At 43.4% G+C, this 22477-nt stretch overlaps 1 protein-coding gene across 1 annotated transcript in view; it reads left to right on the forward strand.

Annotated features, from left to right (window-relative positions):
• The window catches only part of KPNB1 (karyopherin subunit beta 1), a 39399-nt gene that overhangs the window by 4513 nt on the left and 12409 nt on the right, over window positions 1-22477 (forward strand). The window contains exons 4-12 of the mRNA XM_033183279.1: window positions 5271-5471; window positions 6926-7078; window positions 9654-9713; window positions 11741-11830; window positions 12804-12914; window positions 13714-13815; window positions 16956-17180; window positions 19036-19227; window positions 20039-20169. Coding sequence (XP_033039170.1) covers window positions 5271-5471; window positions 6926-7078; window positions 9654-9713; window positions 11741-11830; window positions 12804-12914; window positions 13714-13815; window positions 16956-17180; window positions 19036-19227; window positions 20039-20169 — 1265 coding nt within the window. The remainder of the gene's footprint in view (window positions 1-5270; window positions 5472-6925; window positions 7079-9653; window positions 9714-11740; window positions 11831-12803; window positions 12915-13713; window positions 13816-16955; window positions 17181-19035; window positions 19228-20038; window positions 20170-22477) is intronic.

Here is a 22477-nt window from a genome sequence, read left to right on the forward strand (position 1 = left end):
GTTAATACATATTTCCAAGCTCTCCAGAAATTCTGATTTGGTACTTCTGGAGTACAGCTCAGGGACTTTTTTTTTTTTTTTGGAGACGGAGTCTTGCTCTGTTGCCCAGGCTGGAGTGCAATGGCATGATCTTGGCTCACTGCAACCTCCACCTCCCGGGTTCAAGAAGTTCTCTGCCTCAGCCTCCCAAGTAGCTGGGATTACAGGCACCCGTTACCACGCCCAGCTAATTTTTGTATTTTTAGTAGAGACGGGGGTTCACCATCTTGGCTAGAGTGGTCTTGAACTCCTGACCTCATGATCCATCTGCCTCTGCCTCCCAAAGTGCTGGGATTACAGGCGTGAGCCACTGCGCCTGGCCAAGGGATGTTTTTTAAACTGTCTCCCCAAGTGATTATCCAATCAACCAGCATCTGGCTCTTGTTGAACTTCTGTTTAAATCTCAATCTTTGGTGGTTTAGCATGGCACTATGTGGAGTCAGAAGGAAAGTTACATGATCTCTTGGGCCTTGGAGGCCCAAAGAGTTTGTGAAATAGGAGTGTGACATTAATGGCGTTTTATCTACTTAGCAAATTATAAAAAAACTTTCTTCAGAAACACTTGACATTTTTCCCAGGGCATTTAGAGTGGGATGAATTCTGGGGAGAAAAGGTGATGAATTTTGAATCATGACATTCTTGTTACTATCTTGTTAAATTAGAAATTCATAGTTCTAAATGAAGCAAAGGATTCAGAATATATGGACTGGTGTTTGGTTTTGTATTTTTGCTTGTTTGTTTGTATTTTTTGAGAGGGAGTCTTGCTTTGTTGCCCAGGCTGGAGTGCAATGGCGCAATCTCGGCTCACTGCAACCTCCACCTCCTGGGTTCAAGTGATTCTCCTGCTCCAGCCTCCTGAGAGGCCGGGATTACAGGCGCACGCCACTAGGCTGGCTAATTAATTTTTGTATTTTTAGTAGAGACGGGGTTTCACCATGTTGGCCAGGCTAGTCTTGAACTCCTGACCTCTGATGATCTGCCTGCCTGTCTTCCCAAAGTACTGGGATTACAGGCGTGAGCCACTTCACCTGGCTGTTGTTTTTAAATTAAGTTCTTTAGTGATCTGTCTTACATGGGTAAGGCACAAAGAGGAGTGAGTTAAATATCTGTGCAATCATCATTTTGTCCTTGGTATCTGAGTGGAAACTAGTAGGGAATTCTTACATATGTACTTGTGCAGGTCATGGTTATGCACATCATACTTGCTAATTACTGGTTCTAGATATCAGCGTTAGGTAAAGTAGTGCCCTGTAAGGCAACAACTTCTCTATCTAGTTGTGTACCTCCTTCTGTCACCAATTTTGCATACCCATGATAGGGAGCCAGCTTATTAAATCCAACTTGGTTTCAAATCTTTTTGGAATATGTAGAGCTGTTTCTATTCATGTTGGGTCTGCTTGTGTAATAACAACATTTTAATTCCTTCTCTCTCAGCTAAGTGACATAAATGGAAGTATATTCTATCACTGGAAATCTCGATACTGATAGTGCCCATTCAGTTTCTCATCTTCTTAAATTACACACTAGTAAATGGGATAAGATGTAATTGGAATTGTAATTGGCTTATTTTTTGGCACATCACTCTTAACACCAACCTTTAGAAAAAACAAGTGGGCGCAGTGGCTCATGCCTGTTATCCCAGCACTTTGAGAGGCTGAGGCAGGTGGATCACCTGAGGTCAGGAGTTTGAGACCAGCCTGGCCAGCATGGCAAAAACCCTGTCTCTACTAAAAATACAAAAATTAGCTGGCTGTGGTGGGGGGTACCTGTAGTCCCAGCTACTCGGGGGGCTTAGACAGGAGAATTGCTTGACCCTGGGAGACGGAGATTGCGGTGAGCTAAGTTTGTGCCATTGCATTCCAGGCTGGGTGACAGAGTGAGAGACTCTGTTTCTTAAAAATAAATAAATAAATATTAGATAATAATTTGTATAGGCATGGTTAAGCCCTTGGGCATGGGGGAAAAAAGCTAACAGTTACCTTGGCCTTTTTCTCTTTCATAGCACAACTGATAATTAATACTAAGTTTCACTGTCGGTGATCTTTTTTGAAATCTGGATACTGGGGCACAATTGAGCCAGTTTCTCTTTTTTGATAATTGAATATTACTATTAAGGTTACCTCTAGTTTAAACAGAAAACTTTTAGTATCCAGGAGTTGGACATTTGTAGTTTCTTAATCACCTCAAGTAATATGGAGTCTTCAGAAAGCAATCTAAAGGAAAAAGGTAAAGGTAGAATGGGATTCAGTGCGCTCCACATATGTACTAGGATATGATGTGTAGTGCACTGTGAAGGCACCCTGGACTTGGGTTAATAATATCCATTCAGCCTCTGGCATTTTGGACAATTCACCTTGTTTTTCCCCCTTGTTCCCTCATGTCTTTGACATACAGTTTTTGTCCATTCTAGCTCTGCTGGTCCTCCAGAGCAAAGCCTTTCATTCAACATCAATCAGGACTCTTTGGTGTTGGTAGAGCTGATGTGGGTGGGGGCCAGGGATGATGATATACCATATAAGAAGGAAAGGGGGAGTTCATTATTGGTACTAGCTGCAAAGCAGGATACTAAGTGATCCGACCCAGTCAGCAGAGCTGGTCTGAATATCTGGCAGCTATTCTTTGTCCTGTATTCATGCCAGAACAGTTAACTGTTTGCCTTTGAGTGGACTGGTGATTCTTAGTGAGTTCATTGACTGAATTAGCTGATCATGGTAATGATTAACTCTAGGTCAATTGTGGCTTCATCTTTTATCATACCTGTGCCATTACCCTTTACATAAATGGTGGTGTGGTTACCATGTCAAGCGAGACATGTTTGATAATTGGATCTTGTTTTCACATCTGGCTAGATTCTGTCAGTGGTAGAGAGAACAGTTCTTTGATTCTTGGGCAAACAGAACAAATCCTTTCAAATTGGAAGTTATATAAAGATAAGTTCATGGGTGTTATTAACATCAGCAACTTTGTTTTTGTATTTAGTGATGTTGTTACTTGACCAAGGCTTTTCTATGTAAGTCACCCAGAGTGCTGGGTTGTCAGTAATTAGAAGGAAAACATTTTGTTTCAGCCCACGTCTCATGAGTGAGATCTCCTTGGATCAGGTTAGACAGTGATCTACTGTGGCCGGGCGCAGTGGCTCAAGCCTGTAATCCCAGCACTTTGGGAGGCCGAGACGGGCGGATCACGAGGTCAGGAGATCGAGACCATCCTGGCTAACACAGTGAAACCCCGTCTCTACTAAAAATACAAAAAAACTAGCCGGGCGAGGTGGCGGGCGCCTGTAGTCCCAGCTACTCGGGAGGCTGAGGCAGGAGAATGGCGTAAACCCGGGAGGCGGAGCTTGCAGTGAGCTGAGATCCGGCCACTGCACTCCAGTCCGGGCGACAGAGCGAGACTCCGCCTCAAAAAAAAAAAAAAAAGACAGTGATCTACTGTGAATCAGACCCACCTGAATGCCCCAGAACTAGCTTCATTTTAGTGTCCATGTGTGTCCACAAAACGAGGTTGTTATTGTTACAACAGCAACAATGAGCCTGGAAGATGAGTTTTTTTTTTTTTTTTTTTGAGACGGAGTCTCGCTCTGTCGCCCAAGCTGGAGTGCAGTGGCCGGATCTCAGCTCACTGCAAGCTCCGCCTCCTGGGTTCACGCCATTCTCCTGCCTCAGCCTCCCGAGTAGCTGGGACTACAGGCGCCCGCCACCTGGCCCGGCTAGTTTTTTGTACTTTTTTAGTAGAGACGGGGTTTCACCGTGTTAGCCAGGATGGTCTCGATCTCCTGACCTCGTGATCCACCCGTCTCGGCCTCCCAAAGTGCTGGGATTACAGGCTTGAGCCACCGCGCCCGGCCTGGAAGATGAGTTTTGTCCCCATCTCTCTCCTTTGCCATTTATTGCTACCTCCCCTTGTAACTTCTGGTTTCCCATCTCGTGTTGAAGGTTGAAGTGAGGTGTGTTGTTTTGGAGAATTCCTTTTGGAAGCAGGGGATGACTGGTTTTATTTCTAGGTTCTGGGGCAGTGTTGATTATGCTGATGTTGCTACTGTGCTGGATTTTTCTGACAGCCTTTTCTACTTCTCCATATTATAGACAAGAATTCTGAGGCCAGCCTGGCCAACATGGTGAAACCCCGTCTACTAAAAATACAAAAACTAACTGAGCGTGGTGGCAGTCGCCTATAACCCCAGCTACTTGGGAGGAGGTGCTAAGGCAGGAGAATCTCTTGAACCCGGGAGGCGGAGGTTGCAGTGAGCCGAGATTGCGCCATCACGTTCTAGCCTGGGGGACAAGAGCGAGACTTTGTCTCAAAAAAAGAAATAATAATAATTCTGAGACAGCTGCCTGGGCGCAGTGGCTCACACCTGTAATCCTAGCACTTTGGGAAGCCAGGAATTTGAGACCAGCCTTGGCAACATAGGGAGACCCCCATCTCTACTAAAAATCCAAAAATGTTAGCTAGGTGGGATGGCACGTGCCTGTAAGTCTAAGCTACTTGGGGAGGCCTGCGAGGTCGAGGCTGCAATATCATTGTGCCACTGCACTATGGTTATGCTACTGCACTCCACCATGGACAACAGAGTGAGGCCTTGTATTTTCCTTTTTTTTTTTTTTTTTTAAGAGCCTGGACAATATGGTGATGCCCTGTCTCTACAAAAAATAGCTGGGTGTGTCGGCATATCCACCCCTGTAGTTCAGGTACTCAGGAGGCTGAGGCGGGAGGATAGATTGCACCATAGAGGTGAGGCTACAGTGAGCTGGGATGGTGCCACTGCACTCCAGTCCAGGCAATAGAGTGAGACCCTGTCTTAAGAAAGAAAAAAAAAAAAAAGAATTCAGAGACACTAATATAAGAAGTGTGGTGGTGGGCAAAATGTGGTCAAATAGTGTTAGAAATTTGTATCTTGGGCCGGGCGCGGTGGCTCAAGCCTGTAATCCCAGCACTTTGGGAGGCCGAGACGGGCAGATCACGAGGTCAGGAGATTGAGACCATCGCCGCTAACACGGTGAAACCCCGTCTCTACCAAAAAATACAAAAAAAACACTAGCAGGGCGAGGTGGCGGACATCTGTAGTCCCAGCTACTTAGGAGGCTGAGGCAGGAGAATGGTGTAAACCTGGGAGGCGGAGCTTGCAGTGAGCTGAGATCCGGCCACTGCACTTCAGCCTGGGCGACAGAGCGAGACTCCGTCTCGGAAAAAAAAAAAGAAATTTGTATCTTTTGTCTTTTTTGGTGCAGGTTTTGCAGACATTGGGCACAGAAACTTACCGGCCTAGTTCTGCCTCACAGTGTGTGGCTGGTATTGCTTGTGCAGAGATCCCAGTAAACCAGTGGCCAGAACTCATTCCTCAGCTGGTGGCCAATGTCACAAACCCCAACAGCACAGAGCACATGAAGGAGTCGACATTGGAAGCTATCGGTTATATTTGCCAAGATATAGTAAGTGCTTGCCTAATGTATTTGGTTTATATACCTCTGATTGCCTCTAGCTGTGACATGAATGGTATTGGTACTACCTTATTGAATCACGAAGAAAGCCAAGCTAAATTGCACAGTGTTTTGAAAGTAAGACTGATTTATTTCCCTTATGCCTCTGTCTTCACATTACTAATCATGCCCTAAAGTTAAGAAACTTGAGGATCGCAAACTGAAAACAGAAGTCCCTGTTTGAAGAGTCTTAGATTCTAGACTTACATAATGAGGATATTCTCATTTGGAGCATCCCTGACCAATCCTTTTTCTTAAGATCCTGAATGTACCGTGATTGTTGGGTGCATTTTAATTTACTACATTACGGAAAGTTTTACCAACACTTGATGTAGTTGGTTTAGCCACTGGAGACAAGGTATTTTAGATGCAGCCCTCCCAGCACTATTGTTCCTGATGAGGTTACCACTCTTGGTGTCTATTTTAATATATAGACTTTATGAAACACAGGAACCCACAGCACTTGACCTGGACTTAGACTCCCTCGATGTGCCCAGGTGTTGATTCTTGGCCTTGGCCCTTAAATGTCCTGAAGCTTTACTGTAGAGTACAGATGGCCTGGAAAACACCAACAGACTGCCATCTCCATTTGCACAGAAGGGGGAAAAAAGCTAATATTACCTCATACCCAGAGTCATTATACTAAGAAGTCAAAGATGAAGTTGATGAATTTGACTTGCTTTCGTTCAGTTTTGGACTGCCAGTACCATGAGATACTTTGCAGGCGGTTTGCAGTTTTATTCCCAAATGGAAATGAATGGGGAAAGATCACCAAGTCATGATTCTTTCTTGAGTGAATTTTACAGTTAAAAGGACTGCCGATTAAGCCAGGCACAGTAGCTTACACCTGTAGTCCCAGCTGCTTGGGAAGCTGAGGTGGGAGGATCACTTGAACCCAGGAATTTGAGGGTGCAGTGCACTGTGGTAGTGCCTATGAATAGCCACTGCACTTCAGTCTGGGCAGTATAGACCCTGTCTCTTAAGAACAGAGAAAGGACTGCTGATTAGTCATTAACTCCTTATGGCAGTCTTCTGGAGTGGATTGATCCCAACACCCTCCTCAGGTACCAAAATCCTCAGATGTTCAAGTCTGTTATATAAAATGGTATAGTATTTGCATATAACCTATGCACATCCTCCCATATACTTTATACTTTAAATCATCTCTAGAATACTTACAATACCTAATTCAATGTAAACGCTGTATTAATAGTTGGTATACTATATTAAGGGAATGATGACAAGAAAAAAAGGTGTACACGCACCTTTTGGTGCAGTACAAATGCAACCATCCATTTTTTTTCCTCTAAATATTTTCAATCCATAGTTGCTTGAGTCCACAGATGTGTAACCCATGGCTGTAGAGGGCCGACTGTATATTCATTGCACTTCTCTGCTTGTTACAGGACCCAGAGCAGCTACAAGATAAATCTAATGAGATTCTGACTGCCATAATCCAGGGGATGAGGAAAGAAGAGCCTAGTAATAATGTGAAGCTAGCTGCAACTAATGCACTCCTGAACTCATTGGAGTTCACCAAAGCAAACTTTGATAAAGAGGTAAGTTTTTTCACAATAAGGTATAGATTCAGACAGTAAAGGATGAAAGAGTTAAATGTTAGTTTTTTGTTTTGTTTTCTTAAGTTTATGATTTAGAAACTACCACCTACTTAAAAGTATTTGTTTCCAGTTTAGTCCAGTTTGTATTGTGTGAGATATGCCCATGGAGTGTTTGCCATTTCTCATCATGCTTTTGGAAATAAAGTGTTTCTGAGCTTAGGTTTTTCCTTTTGCAGTCCGAAGTGTGGAATGTTGTTGGGTTTTTTAAAATTATAGGGCATGGTGGTGCATACTTGTACTCCAGCTACTTCAGAGGCTGAGACGGGAGGATTGCTTGAGGCCAGTTGTTCAAGGCCAGCCTGGGCAACAAAGTCAGATATAGTCTCTTAAAAAAAAGAAAGAAATAGGCTGGGCACGGTGGCTCAAGCCTGTAATCCCAGCACTTTGGGAGGCCGAGGGGGTGGGGGGGGGCGGTGGATCATCAGGTCAGGAGTTCGAGACCAGCCTGACCAACATGGTGAAACCCCATCTCTACTAAAAATACAAAAAGATTAGCCGGGCGTGGTGGCATGCGCCTGTAATCCCAGCTACTCAGGAGGCCGAGGCAGGAGAATCACTTGAACCTGGGAGGCAGAGGGTGCAGTGAGCTGAGATTGCACCACTGTATTCCAGCCTGAGCAACAGAGCAAGACTGTCTCAAAAAAAAAAAAAAAAAAAAAGAAAGAAAGAAATTATGGTATGTACTATATACTTTGGTTTACTTTGGTTTCATTTAAGGTTGTGTAAATCTTTTAAATCTTTTGCCTTGTACTAAAGATTTTGGAGAGGCTGGGTGCTGGGGCTCACATCCAGTAATCCCAACACTTTGGGCTATGAAGGCAAAAGGATCACTTGAAGCCAGGAGTTTGAGACTAGCCTGGGCGATGTAACAAGACCCTGTCTCTAAAAAATAAAGATTTCTGTGGAGAGGAACAACTGAGTTTTTAACCAGCTTTATGAGCTCTTGTGTTTACAGGGCTTATAATGGAAAGAAAAAGAATAAAAAATGAAATAAATAAAAATTATGGTAATTGGTCTGTTTCATACCACCTTAGGAAGGTGTTTTTAAGAAACAGGATATAGCCAGGTGTTCTGGCACATGCCTATAATCCCAGCTACTTGGGAAGCTGAGGTGGGAGGATCACTTGAGCCTGGGAGTTCAAGGCTCAAGATTGCACCACTGTACTTCAGCCTGGGCAACAGAGCAAGACTCTGTCTCCAAAAAAAATACATATATGTGTGTGTGTGTATATGTATAGATATATGTATATATACACGTATATATGTGTATATATGTATGTGTATATATAATATATATGTAAACGTTTTGTGTGTATATATAATATGTAAACTTTTGGCTGAAAATGCAATGAATAACATAAAACTTACCATCTTAAATCATTTTTAAATGTACAGTTAAGTAGATTCACATTGCTGTGGAAACAGTCTCCACAACTTTTTCATCTTGCAAAACTGAAACTGTACATACTGAACAACAACTCCTCATTTCCCCTTTTCTCAGCCACTGGTAACCATCATTTTACTTTCGGTTTCTATGTATTTTACTACTCTAACAAAATACCTTACGTAAGTGGAATAATATAATATTTGTCTTTTTGCAATTGGTTTGTTTTACTTAATATGATGTCCTCGAGATTCATCTAAGGGGTAGCATTTGTCAAAACTTGCTTTTCAAGGGTGATTAATATTCCATTGTATGTATATGCCACATTTTGTTTATCTAGTCTTCCATCCATGGCCATTTGGCTTGCTTCCACCTTTTGGCTATTGTGGGTAATGCTGCTATAAACATGGGTATGCATGTTTATCTTTCAGACTCTGCTTTCAGTCCTTTTGGGTAAATACCTGCAAGTAAAATTGTCGGGGTCATGGTCTGAAAGTATTTCTGTATATATGTTTGTTGACACTTTAGCTGGCTTTTTGCCATTTCTTGACTTTGGAAAGGTCTGAAACCCCAGAGCAAATGGCAATTCTAATTGATTAAAAAACTGGATTTTTCCTTAATAGATTTTGGAAGATTTAGGAGGGTAGCACACAAAGTTCATTACTCTATTCTCCCTTTTCTCGCCACATTTGATGTGAATTTGCTACCTCTCAGAAAACAAATTTGGTCTCTGAAATAAAGCAGATGTTTTGAATTCTCTTATATTTTAAGTATAAGGAAATTGATTTTCCTACATGTAGGTTTTTATCTTTTAACCAACCATTTTTATTTAAACCTTGTGACCTACATTTTTCTGTTTCCTCCCTGAAGTCTTTGTTAGTGAAGGTCATCTTGGAGATTAAAAGATTAGGGACCTCATTGGAGGGCAAGTCACATAGCAGACACCGAAGGTAAACTCTTTATAGCCTTTATAGTGCGGTACCATCTCAAGGGAGAGTGGCTTGATTGTACCAGGCAGGGCTGTATGGGGCCCTGAGGGAGTGAGCGGTTTTCCTTGTAGAGGGAGTCTGGAAATCTTCCTATGTACAGGTTATGCTCTCCTAATTCTCTTTATTTTTATTCTTCCTACAGTCTGAAAGGCACTTTATTATGCAGGTGGTCTGTGAAGCCACACAGTGTCCAGATACGAGGGTAAGTGTAAGGTTATATGAAAAATTGTCTCACATCTTTCCTAGGAAATGTCAAATCTAATATAAGTTTGAAATATTGGGAATCAGTTGACTTCAGCAATAAGGTTTGATTGTTACTAATAATTAATATTCTGGCTGGGCATGGTGGCTGACACCTGTAATGCCAGCACTTTGGGAGGCCATGGCAGCCAGATTATCTGAGGTTAGGAGTTTCATACCAGTTTGGCCAACGTGGTGAAACCCTGTCTCTACTAAAAATACAAAAAAATTAGTTGGGTATGGTGGCATGTGCCTGTAGTCCCAGCTGCTAGGGAGGCTGAGGTACAAGAATTGCTTGAACCTGGGAGGCGGAGGTTGCAGTGAGCCAAGATCATGCCACTGCAAACAGAGTGAGACTCCATCTCAAAAAGTAATCATGATAATTAATATTAATAAAAACATTGGAGAAGAGGGAAGAATTGTAATGGAGGTTGCCGTCCTCTTAAAAAAGGTTTAAGGGGCCAGTGTGGTGGCTCACACTATAATCCCAGCAATTTGGGAGGCCAAAGCAGGAGGATCACTGAGGTCAGACATTGGAGAACAACCTGGGCAACATAGTGACACCATCTCTACTAAAAAATATACACAAATAAACAGTTAAGGGAGAAGACATTTTTGATCAGCTTCGCTGCTTCATTGCCGTAGGTTATTCAAGCCGTTTCTACTAAAAATATATGTATACACAAACAGTTAAGGGAGAAAAAGTTTTTGATTGGCTTTGCTACTTTATTGCCATAGTGATTGGCTACTTTATTGCCAACAATCACTTATTCAAGTGATTGTTTCCTACTCTAGCCATTAAAGCAGCTTTGCTCTTGATATACCCGAAACCTGACCCTTCAAGAAGGTAGAAGTAACATCTTCAGTCTGAATAGTATTAGTGAATTTAGCCCTACCATGGGTTCCACACACACCTTTAATACAAAAAAAAAAAAAAGGACTGAGGCCAGGCGCAGTGGCTTACACCTGTAATCCCAACACTTCACAGGCGCATGTCTGTAATCTCAGCCACTCAGGAGGCTGAGGCAGGAGAATCACTTGAACCTGGGAGGTGGAGGTTGCAGTGAGCTGAGATCACACCACTGCACTCCAGCCTGGGAGAGTCCATCTCAAAAAAAAAAAAAAGGACTGGGTGACTGGGTATTGTGGCTCATGCCTGTAATCCCAGCACTTTGGGAGGCTGAGGCCAGAAGATCGCTTGAGCCAAGGAGTTGGAGACCAGTCTGGGCAACATGACGAAACTCCATGTCCACAAAAATTAGCTGTGCGTGATGGGGCGAGCCTGTAGTCCAAGCTATGTGGGAGGCTGAAGTGGGAGGATTGCTTGAGCCTGGTGGTTGAGGCTGCAGTGAGCCATGATCATGGCTACTATACTTGCACCAGGGTGACAGAGCAAAAAGACTGTCTCAAAAAAGAGAAATGGCTGGGCGCAGTGGCTCACACCTTTAATCCTAGCACTTTAGGTGACTGAGGTGAGTGGATTGCCTGAGCTCCAGGAGTTCAAGATGAGCCTGGTCAACATAGCAAAACCCTGTCTCTACTAAAAATACAAAAAATTAGCCAGGCATGGTGGCAGGCACCTGTATTCCCAGCTACTTGGGAGGCTGAGGCATGAGAATTGCTTGAATCTGGGAGGCAGAGTTTACAGTGAGCCAAGATCATGCCACTGCACTCCAGCCTGGGCAACAAGTGTGAAACTCTGTCCCCTCCCCCAAAAATAAAGAATATAGTATTAGTGAATTTAGCCCTACCATGGGTTCCACATGCACCTTTAATGCAAAAAAAAAAAAAGGCGGGGGGCACTGAGGGAAAATAAATAGGAACGGATAATGAGGGAACTGAAGGGAGAGAACGAATTTTAGGGAAATGATAACATATCCCATATTTACCTCAATTAATCCTTAAGATTATTGGCCCATTTGAGTGACTCTAACTTTGTCAGATTGCATTGTTATTTTAGTAAACTGTCTGATCTGCTCTTCATAAAAGGTACGAGTGGCTGCTTTACAGAATCTGGTGAAGATAATGTCCTTATATTATCAGTACATGGAGACATATATGGGTCCTGCTCTTTTTGCAGTAAGTGTTTCTATTTATATGATTTGCGCTTGTAGCTAATTACAGAGCCTATCATCCTTAGTTGCTAGTTTGCCAATTCTGTAATATTTTACTTAATATTATGGAATCAAGGAAATTCCCTGAGACTGTTAGGTTTAAGCTTATCAGTGGTGTGCCAAGAAAACTGGTGCTACTTTGTGTGGGTAAAAGACCTTCTTCATTTTGAGGCCGGGCCTGGTGGCTAACGCCTGTAATCCCAGCACTTTGGGACACTGAGGCAGGCACATCACCTGAGGTCAGGAGTTCAAGACCAGCCTGGCCAACATGGTGAAATCCCGTCTCTACTGAAAATACAAAAATTAGCTGAACATGTTGGCAGGCGCCTGTAATCCCAGCTAGTTGGGAGGCTGAGGCTGGAGAATCGCTTCAACCCAGGAGGCAGAGGTTGCAGTGAGCCAAGATCGTGCCATTGCACTCCAACTTGGGCCACAAAGTGAGACTCTGTCTCAAAAACAAAAAAGAAAAAACCTGCATTTTGAAAATCTGAGGCTGGGTTGGTGACTCACGCCTGTAATCCTAGCACTTTGGGAGGCTGAGAATGATGGATCACTTGAGTCCAGGAGTTTGAGACCAGCCTGGGCAACATGGTGAAACTCTGCCTCTACAAAAAATACAAAAATAAGCCGGGTGAGGTGACGTGCACCTGTGGTCCCGCCTACTCAGGAGGCTGGGGTGGGAGGTTTGCTTGAGCATAGGAGGTGGAGGTTGTAGTGAGCTGAGATTGTGCTACTGTACTCCAGCCCGGGTGACAGAGTGAGACCCCATCTCCAAAAAAAAGAAAGAAATCTTCCTTTTCTATCTTTTCTTTCAAGCCTAGCTTGCTTTTTGTAAGTTACATTTCTGAAATTTGCATGTCTGTGGTTAAAGCTGGGTTGGAGCGGGGACTCACTTGAATCAGTACTTATTTGGGGCCTGGGGTGTTTTTGTTCTTAAGATCACAATTGAAGCAATGAAAAGTGACATTGATGAGGTGGCCCTACAAGGGATAGAATTCTGGTCCAATGTCTGTGATGAGGAAATGGATTTGGCCATTGAGGCTTCAGAGGTGAGCTGGGGAGAACTATTACTCTGAATAGACTTTGGGACATATCTCATTTGTGGATGACATTCCCCTTCTAGGAGAACTTTATTCTGTCTGGGTTTAGAGGGTATCTCCATTGGCAGAGATTTTGATTTTTCTGCTAGCCAGAGCCCTACATGAAGAAGGCAGATAATTTATGAGGGCTCTCAGTTTTTGCCAAGCAGTCAGGCATGATTGAGCATAAATAGTGGTATTATCACTGTGAACACAAGGGGGCAGCAGGCTGTCGCAGTTTACCAAGGTGATACCTGATGCTGAATTACTTCCTTTTGGAAGTCGTAATGCAAGCCTGGGATGTATAATTGATATTTTACTAACTCTGGTGAAAGAGTCAGATATGGGGGAGAAGATGGAGTTCTGTACTTGGAATCTTTGAATTCAAAGTTTTGTTTCCAGCTTTGTCTTTATACTTACTTCAGGACAAAAATAAATTTTTTTTTTTTTTGGCATCTTTAGGCAAACTGGGTGTGTGTGTTGATCCAAGGAACACTTAAATATCAGGTTGTCAATATGAATTGAACTTATGAAAAAAAGTTAACTTAATGTTGCCTTGGACCTGTAATATATGGCCTAAAAGGGCCTAAAAGATTCTCACTGAAGTAGACCCAAAAAATGAGCACTTTCCAAGATCACATTGTATGTTACCATTTGTCCCTGTATGTTTCTGTTTCTGTTAAGAGATCCCTGGTCAGCTCTCATTGTATGCCTTTAGTATACAGAGCTTGGTTGCTTTTGTCTAGAATTTGCTTTGTTTTCTCCTCAGGCAGCAGAACAAGGACGGCCCCCTGAGCACACCAGCAAGTTTTATGCCAAGGGAGCACTACAGTATCTGGTTCCAATCCTCACACAGACACTAACTAAACAGGTGAGTTACCTTCCAAATATAGGTAGGTAAGCTGTGAAACCTTACTAAGAGTAAACTGTTTGCTGTGGAACAGTTTCCATGGAAGGAACTTGGCAACCCATCAACTATTTGATGTTCTGTTGTTGATGGCTCAGGAACAGGTAAGCTGGATCTAGAAGATCCCCTAGGCTTTGACTTCTTTGTGAAGGGGGACTAGGTCTTAACATCTCAGATGCATCTTGCTTGGGAGTGAGCCACATGCTGCTCTGATTTCCTGAGTGCTCCATTGTCCAAACTCATAGAAGAGAGGTGCGCTATCAAAGCTTCAGTGAAGCAAGGTTGGGAGCAAAGATATGCTGGTGTTAGGCCACTTGCCTGTCTGTTCTAATGTTTAGGATACTTTTGTGAGTTCACAGGGTATATGCTTTTAAAATGCTAAAGAAGTCGGATATGAGTTATTCAGATCCTAATGAAGGACCCCAACCCAAGAAAGAAACCCTTCTACTAATCCTTTAAGATGATTAACTTGAATTATTAAGATTCAGGCTGAAAGTAAAGTGACAAGACTTCATAAAGATTGGGGTCTAATGAGTAACTATAGAAGTTCTTTTATGAGGACCGTGTCCTAGTTGCTTTTGTTCTCCCGACTTTATGCAACACAGTGTTTCTTTTTTTTTTTTTTTTTTTTTTTTTTGAGACGGAGTCTTGCTCTGCCACCCAGGCTGGAGTGCAGTGGCCGGATCTCAGCTCACTGCAAGCTCCGCCTCCCGGGTTTACGCCATTCTCCTGCCTCAGCCTCCTGAGTAGCTGGGACTACAGGCGCCTGCCTTGTGCCCGGCTAGTTTTTTGTATTTTTAAGTAGAGACAGGGTTTCACCGTATTAGCCAGGATGGTCTCGATCTCCTGACCTCGTGATCCACCCGTCTCGGCCTCCCAAAGTGCTGGGATTACAGGCTTGAGCCACCGCGCCCGGCCGGTGTTTCTTGATATATGGTGTTTGGGAAGGTTCTTTTGGTGCATGTGAAGTTATTACCAAAGAGCTGCTAGTACTCTGAGGAAACAATGCTGGTAACTGAGCACCGCATCATTTCTTTGTACACAGGAATGTAATTGTTTTTAGGGATGTGTATGATTCTCAATATAGTAGTTTCAAAAGCTAAGTAGGGATGTGTTTGGATTAAAATGAACTGGGTGTTCCCTTATATTTTAATCTCTCCTTTCAGGTTTTTTGTTTTTGTTTTTGTTTTCTTTTGTTTTGAGATGGAGTCATACTCTGTCGCCCAGGCTGGAGTGCAATGGCATGATCTCGGCTCACTGCACCCTCTGCCTCCCGGGTTCAAGCGGTGTCCCACCTCAGCCTCCCAAGTAGCTGGAAATATAGGTGCGCACCATCACAACCAGCTAATTTTTGTATTTTCAGTAGAAATGGGGTTTTGCCATGTTGGCCAGGCGGGTCTCGAACTCCTGACCTCAGGTGATCCACCTGCCTCAGCCTCCCAAAGTGCTGGGATTACAGGCATGAGCCACTGCGCCTCGCCTATCGTTGCTATTTTTATCTTTCGACTTTGTGTCTTGTCTTTTGTGTGTGTGTGTGTATATGTATATATTTTATATTTTATTTGTTTGTTTATTCCTTAGACGGAGTCTCACTCTGTCGCCAGGCTGGAGTGCAGTGGTGCGACCTCGGCTCACTGCAACCTCTGCTTCCTGGGTTCAAGCGATTCTCCTGCCTCAGCCTCCTGAGTAGCTGGGACTACAGGCATGCACCACTACGCCCAGCTAATTTTTGTATTTTTAGTAGAGATGGGGTTTCACCATGTTGACCAGGATGATCTCGATCTCTTGACCTCGTGATCCGCCCACCTTGGCCTCCCAAAGTGCTGGGATTACAGGCATGAGCCACTGCACCCGGCCTACTTTCTTATATTTTTACTGTGCTTTTCCTCTTTGAGAACAAATTATTCTTTGTGTGATTTTCTGAAACTGCATCGGCAACCTGCCTTAAGTTACTATGTGGTGTGAATGGCCACAATTAGGAAGCTATACCTTGGATTTTAACTTAAGAGGAGACATTAGTGGAATCTTTTCTTTTTTGAACTTTTGTGTTTTTGTTTTTTGTCTTTTGGGGGGATGGAGGATACAGAGTCTCACTCTGTCATCCAGGCTGGAGTGTGGTGGGGCAGTCTTGGCTCACTACAACCTTCGTCTCCCAGGTTCATGTGATAATCTTGCCTCAGCCTCCCGAGTAGCTGGGATTAACAGGCATGTGCCACTGTACCCAGCTAATCTTTGTATTTTTAGTAGATACCAGGTTTCACCATGTTGACCAGGCTGGTGTCGAAGTCCTGACCTCAAGTGATCTGCCTGCCTTGGCCTCCTAAAGTGCTGGGATTACAGGCATGAGCCACTGGGCCTTGCCTCTTTTTTGAACTTATGATTGAATCATCTCTTCTTTCCAGTCATGAAACTCCCTCACTTTCCTGGTCTGTTATTCCATAGGTTAATTTTTGTTGATTTTGGACGTTATTTATTCTTTTTATTTATTTATTTATTTTTTCTGAGACAGTCTCACTATGTTACACAGGCTGGAGTGCAGTGGCGCAATCTCGGCTCACTGCAACCTCCGCCTTCCAGGTTTAAGCAATTTTTTTTGGCCTCCTGAGCAGCTGGGACTACAGGCACGTGCCACCACACCTGGCTAAGTTTGGTATTTTTAGTAGAGACAGGATTTCGCCACGTTGACCAGGCTGGTCTCAAACTCCTGACCTCAGGTGATCCACCTGTCTTAGCTTCCCAAAGTACTAGGATTACAGGCATGAGCCACTGCGCCTGGCCAATTTTGGACTTTATATAACTGGAATCATACAGCATATACTCTAGTTCTGCATTTTGTTCTAAATGTTTGGGATTCATTCTTTTTGGATGTAGTTGAAATTTTTTCATTCTTGTTGTTCAGTACTAAATGGAATCTTCTTCCTTCTGAATCTTGTTTAACAAAGACTATGCTGTGATGAATGTTTGTGGAAGAGAGAAAATATAAAGGTCTTATATTTTATTTCCCTGAAGTTTAAGTTCTAAAGACATTCAAGTAGTCAGAGGACCTTTAGAGTTAAAATGATTCTTTGGACAAAATCTTAACTAGTGCCATATTCTTTCACCAGGACGAAAATGATGATGACGATGACTGGAACCCCTGCAAAGCAGCAGGGGTGTGCCTCATGCTTCTGGCCACCTGCTGTGAAGATGACATTGTCCCACATGTCCTCCCGTTCATTAAAGAACACATCAAGAACCCAGATTGGCGGTACCGGGATGCAGCAGTGATGGCTTTTGGTTGTATCTTGGAAGGACCAGAGCCCAGTCAGCTCAAACCACTAGTTATACAGGTGAAGCTGAGGGATTTTTGGAGTAGAAAGTAGAATATTTATTGTTTAAACTTAAAGCATATCTCTGTTTTTCAAAACAAAACTGTAAATTGTCATCTACAAAGATTATTTCTAGATACCTATTTACCTTTTTTTTTTTTTTGAGACAGAGTCTTGCTCTGTCACCCAGGCTGGAGTGCAGTGGCGCGATCTCGGCTCACTGCAAGCTCCGCCTCCTGGGTTCACGCCATTCTCCTGCCTCAGCCTCCCGAGCAGCTGGGATTACAGGCGCCCGCCACACGCCCGGCTAATTTTTTGTATTTTTAGTAGAGACAGGGTTTCACTGTGTTAACCAGGATGGTCTCAATCTCCTGACCTCGTGATCCGCCCACTTCGGCCTCCCAAAGTGCTGGGATTACAGGCGAGAGCCACCGCGCCCAGCCTGATACCTATTTACTTTTAATGAGAGTAAAATATATTTCTTAGGTTTCTAATTAGTCAGCATGATTCAGAGACTTTAAAAAAGCCAAAAGAGAAGTCACCTTTAATTTCATTGCCCAGAAATAGCCACTCTTAACTCTGTATTTATCCTTGAAGCTTTTTCCTGTGTGTATGTGTGTGCAACAGGTGCTTTCTGTGCAGATTGTTTTATAACTTGTTTCTTCATTTAATACTATGTTGTAAACATTTCCTGATAATTTTTTTTTTGCACCTAGCACTGATTCCCCATAATTTTTAATAATGGCATTATTATTCTATTCTTTGGACAAAATGGCCTTTATGTAATGAAAATGTTCTTGTGGAAATGTTATGCTTGTTTTTTTTTTTTTTTTTTTTTTTTTTTGAGACGGAGTCTCGCTCTGTCGCCGGGGCTGGAGTGCAGTGGCCGGATCTCAGCTCACTGCAAGCTCCGCCTCCCGGGTTCACGCCATTCTCCTGCCTCAGCCTCCCGAGTAGCTGGGACTACAGGCGCCTGCCACCTCGCCCGGCTAGTTTTTTGTATTTTTTTTAGTAGAGACGGGGTTTCACCGTGTTAGCCAGGATGGTCTCGATCTCCTGACCTCGTGATCCACCCGTCTCGGCCTCCCAAAGTGCTGGGATTACAGGCTTGAGCCACCACGCCCGGCCTATGCTTGTTTTTTATTAAAAATCGTGCCATTGCACTACAGCCTGGGCAACAAGAGTGAAACTCCATCTCAAAAAAAAGAAAAGGAGTTTGTTACACTTGAGTTTAGTGCTTAAAGAATTCAGTCTTTCTGGATATAGCCAGGTGCCTTCATAGCTGCATCCTGGGAATTCTGAGTATCTGAGTAATTATTTTTTTTGAGGTGGGGAGGCTGGGAGCTGGAGTCTTACTCTGTTACCTGTGCTGGAGTGCTTAAGTGCAGTGGTGCAATCTAGGCTCACTGCAACCTCCAGCTCCCCAGCTCAAGCAATTCTCGTGCTTTAGCTCCCTGAGTAGTTGGGACTATGTGCCACCATGCCCAGCTAATTTTTGTATTTTTAGTAGAGAGACCGGATTTCATCATGTTGACCAGGCTGGTCTTGAACTCCTGACCTCAAATGATCTGCCTGCCTCAGCTTCCCAGAGTGCTGGGATTACAGGCACGAGCCATCATGCCCGGCCTCTGAGTAATTTATTGCAGACTACTGAAAGCATTTACACCAAATTCTTAATATAAAACTCTAAACTGGAGTTTTGAAAGATATTTTCAAATATTTTGAAAGATGTTTCACACCATGTCCTGTAAAATTACAGAAGTATCTTGGTGACTTTTTTGAGTTAAGCCATCCATTAGTATTTCTTTTTCTGAAGTAGTAGTTAACATGAATTTTAATCTTTGTTTTGCTTTGCTAATAACTGTTATATTTTCAGGCTATGCCCACCTTAATAGAATTAATGAAAGACCCCAGTGTAGTTGTTCGAGATACAGCTGCATGGACTGTAGGCAGAATTTGTGAGCTGCTTCCTGAAGCTGCCATCAATGATGTCTACTTGGCTCCCCTGCTGCAGTGTCTGATTGAGGGCCTCAGTGCTGAACCCAGAGTGGCTTCAAATGTGTGCTGGGTAAGGGGTTTTCTTCCTAGTGAGAAAAGGAGCTTGCCTTTGCCATTGGCAAGAAAGTAGAAGGTGTGGGAGAGAAACGGATCTGCCTCACTGGAAGCCTTTTCCTGAATAACATTTTCTTCCTAATTTATTCAATTAAAATGTGGGGGAGTTTCCAACTGCAAGAGCCAGTGGGAACAGTTGACTCATGGTTACTGGTTCCTGAACCACTTAGAACAGTCATGGTAACCCAGTGGGGAAACTATCTGGACTTGGGTTGCTTTCTCGAATTGCTTAGGGACAAGAAGTTTTGATTAAGGTAGAGAGTTGTTGGCTACAAGAAGTATTGCTGAGAAGAGGGCAAGAGGAAAGGAAAGTAGGCAGCCTAAATGCTGAGTCAGTGTAGGCTAATGTAATTGGTTAAGGGGAGGAAGTTCAAATAAGGAATATAAGGAATGGGGCTAAAAGTCTGTGAAAGGAAACAGGAGAAACGAAATGAGAGGTATTGTTGAAAATACTCTGCTGCTTAGAGAGTTGTCAAATTATCAGACAGGATTTCTGTGATTGGAAACAGAAGAAATGGCAGGTGTTGGTGAAAGTACTCTGCTGCTTAGAGAGTTGTCAGATTATCCGACAGGATGAACAGAAAGTACAAATCAAATAAATAAATAGTTAATTTAAAAGATACCTGTAAAATGCCATCTTAGAGATTACCTTGGCAGAAAAAGTTGGAAGTTCACTGACACAGCCCAAAGTATCTTAATGAAAAATGAGATGGTCCTAAGGTGTGGGGTTCTTTCAGGATTTAACACTGAACCTATCTGCATTTCAGGCTTTCTCCAGTCTGGCTGAAGCTGCTTATGAAGCTGCAGATGTTGCTGATGATCAGGAAGAACCAGCTACTTATTGCTTGTCTTCTTCATTTGAACTCATAGTTCAGAAGCTCCTGGAGACTACAGACAGGTAACTGATATTTCACAGAAATGAGTGACGTCTTTGCATCCAAGTTCTATTGCCTTCTGTGTGGAGGATACCTAGCTTAATCATAGAAGCATAGTGAGACAGGACAAGACTCTACCTTCTCTAGAGGAATTAAGAATCCCGCCAGAGGCCTGACGCAGTGGCTCATGCCTATAATCCCAGCACTTTGGGAGGCCGAGGCCGGCAGATCACGAAGTCAGGAGATCAAGACCATCCTGGCTAACAAGGTAAAACCCTGTCTCTACTAAAAATACAAAAAATTAGCCAGGCGTGGTGGCGGGTGCCTATAGTCCCAGCTATTCAGGAGGCTGAGGCAGGAGAATGGCGTGAACCCAGGAGGCGGAGCTTGCAGTGAGCTTGAGATCGTGCCACTGCACTCCATCCTGGGCGACAGAGCGAGACTTGGTCTCGGAAAAAAAAAAAGAATCCCACTGGGCGCGGTGGCTCACGCCTGTAATGCCAACACTTTGGGAGGCTCAGGCAACTGGATCACCTGAGGTCAGGAGTTTGAAAGCAGTCTGGCCAACATGGTGAAACCCTGTCTCTACTAAAAATACAAAAAATTAGCCGGGTGTGGTGGCGCGTGCCTGTAGTCCCAGCTACTCGGGAGGCTGAGGCAGGAGAATTGCTTGAACTTGGGAGGTGGAGGTTGCAGTGAGCTGAAATTGCGCCACTGCACTCCGGCCTGGGCAACAAGAGTGAAACTCCGTCTCCAAAAAAAAAAAAAAAAGGATCCCATGATTGGTTGACTGGTTTGTTTAAAGATAGAGAAAGAGATGCAGATTCCACCTACTTTAAAATTGTTCAGTTTACAGCTTCAATCTGAATATAGTGTAATTTCTCTAGTTTCTTTGTAGACAGTAATTGATCTAGAGAGGTTCCTTCATTTTGCAGCATTGACAGTTAACAGTAGTATTTGGTTACAAGAGAAATGATAGTATTCATTATGAATATGATTGCCACACCAAATCAATAACTACCCTTTTTATTTTTATTTTATTATTATTATTATTATTTGAGACGGAGTGTTGCTCTGTTGCCCAGGCTGGAGTGCAGTGGTGCAATCGCGGCTCACTGCAACCTCCTCAAGCGATTCTTCTGCCTCAGTCTCCTGAGTACCTGGGACTACAGGCACATGCCACCATGCCCAGCTAATTTTAGTATTTTTAGTAGAGATGAGGTTTCACCATGTTGGCCAGTATGGTCTCGATCTCCTGACCTCGTGATCCACCTGCCTTGGCCTCCCAAAGTGCTGGGATTACAGGCATGAGCCACCGTGCCCGGCCAACTAACCATATTTTTATATGGGATGAAGAACTTGGGGTAAATGCAGTTGACTTAGAAAAAAGCTTTTGAAATGTTGTTTAAAGGTGTTTTAAGTTGGGGACAACCTTTAACAGTTCATGTTTTGTGTGAGCTATACCTAAAGTCATGAGCAAAGTAAACCTGAGTTAAGCACAAAAATCTCCCTTTTTTTTGAGACAGAGTTTCGCTCTTGTCACCCAGGCTGGAGTGCAATTGTGCAGTCTTGGCTCACTGCAGCCTCCCGGGTTCAAGTGATTCTCGTACTTCGGCCTCCTGAGTAGCTGGTACTAAAGGTGCCCGCCAACATGCCTGGCTAATTTTTGTATTTATAGTAGAGATGGGGTTTTGCATGTTGGCCAGGCTAGTCACAAACTCCTGACACCTCAGGTGATCTGCCCACCTTGGCCTCCCAAAGTGCTGGGATTAGAGGCCTGAGCCACTGTGCCCATCATCTCCATGCCTCTTTGAGATTGTATATGAAGACATCTTTTTTAAAGGAATGAAGAAAATTGGGGTATTTTCTTTTTTTTGTTTGTTTTTGTTTTTGTTTTTGAGACAGAGTTTTGCTCTTGTTGCCCTGGAGTGCAGTCTCGGCTCACTGCAACCTCCACCTCCCAGGTTCAAGGAATTCTTGTGCCTCAGCTTCCTGAGTAGCTGGGATTACAGGCATGCGCCCCTACGCCTGGCTAATTTTTATATTTTTAGTAGAGATGGGGTTTCACCATGTTGACCAGGCTGGTTTCAAACTGACCTCAAGTGATCCGCCTGCCTCAGCCTCCTAAATTGCTGGGATTACAGGCATGAGCCACCACATCTAGGCAAGAAAATTGGGGTATTTTCTTCATAGCTCTTCAGACAACCTGTTAAATTATTCACATGATTCTTTACCATTTCAAACCATTTTTTCCTCTATAATTTTAGCCCATTTCCTAAAAGGGCCATTCTAAATTTTAACTGTCTGGAGACCATAATGAACATAGCCATT

The sequence above is a fragment of the Trachypithecus francoisi genome, unplaced genomic scaffold, assembly GCF_009764315.1.
Source record: "Trachypithecus francoisi isolate TF-2019V2 unplaced genomic scaffold, Tfra_2.0 Lachesis_group20, whole genome shotgun sequence".
In the NCBI taxonomy this organism is placed as follows: Eukaryota; Metazoa; Chordata; class Mammalia; order Primates; family Cercopithecidae; genus Trachypithecus; species Trachypithecus francoisi.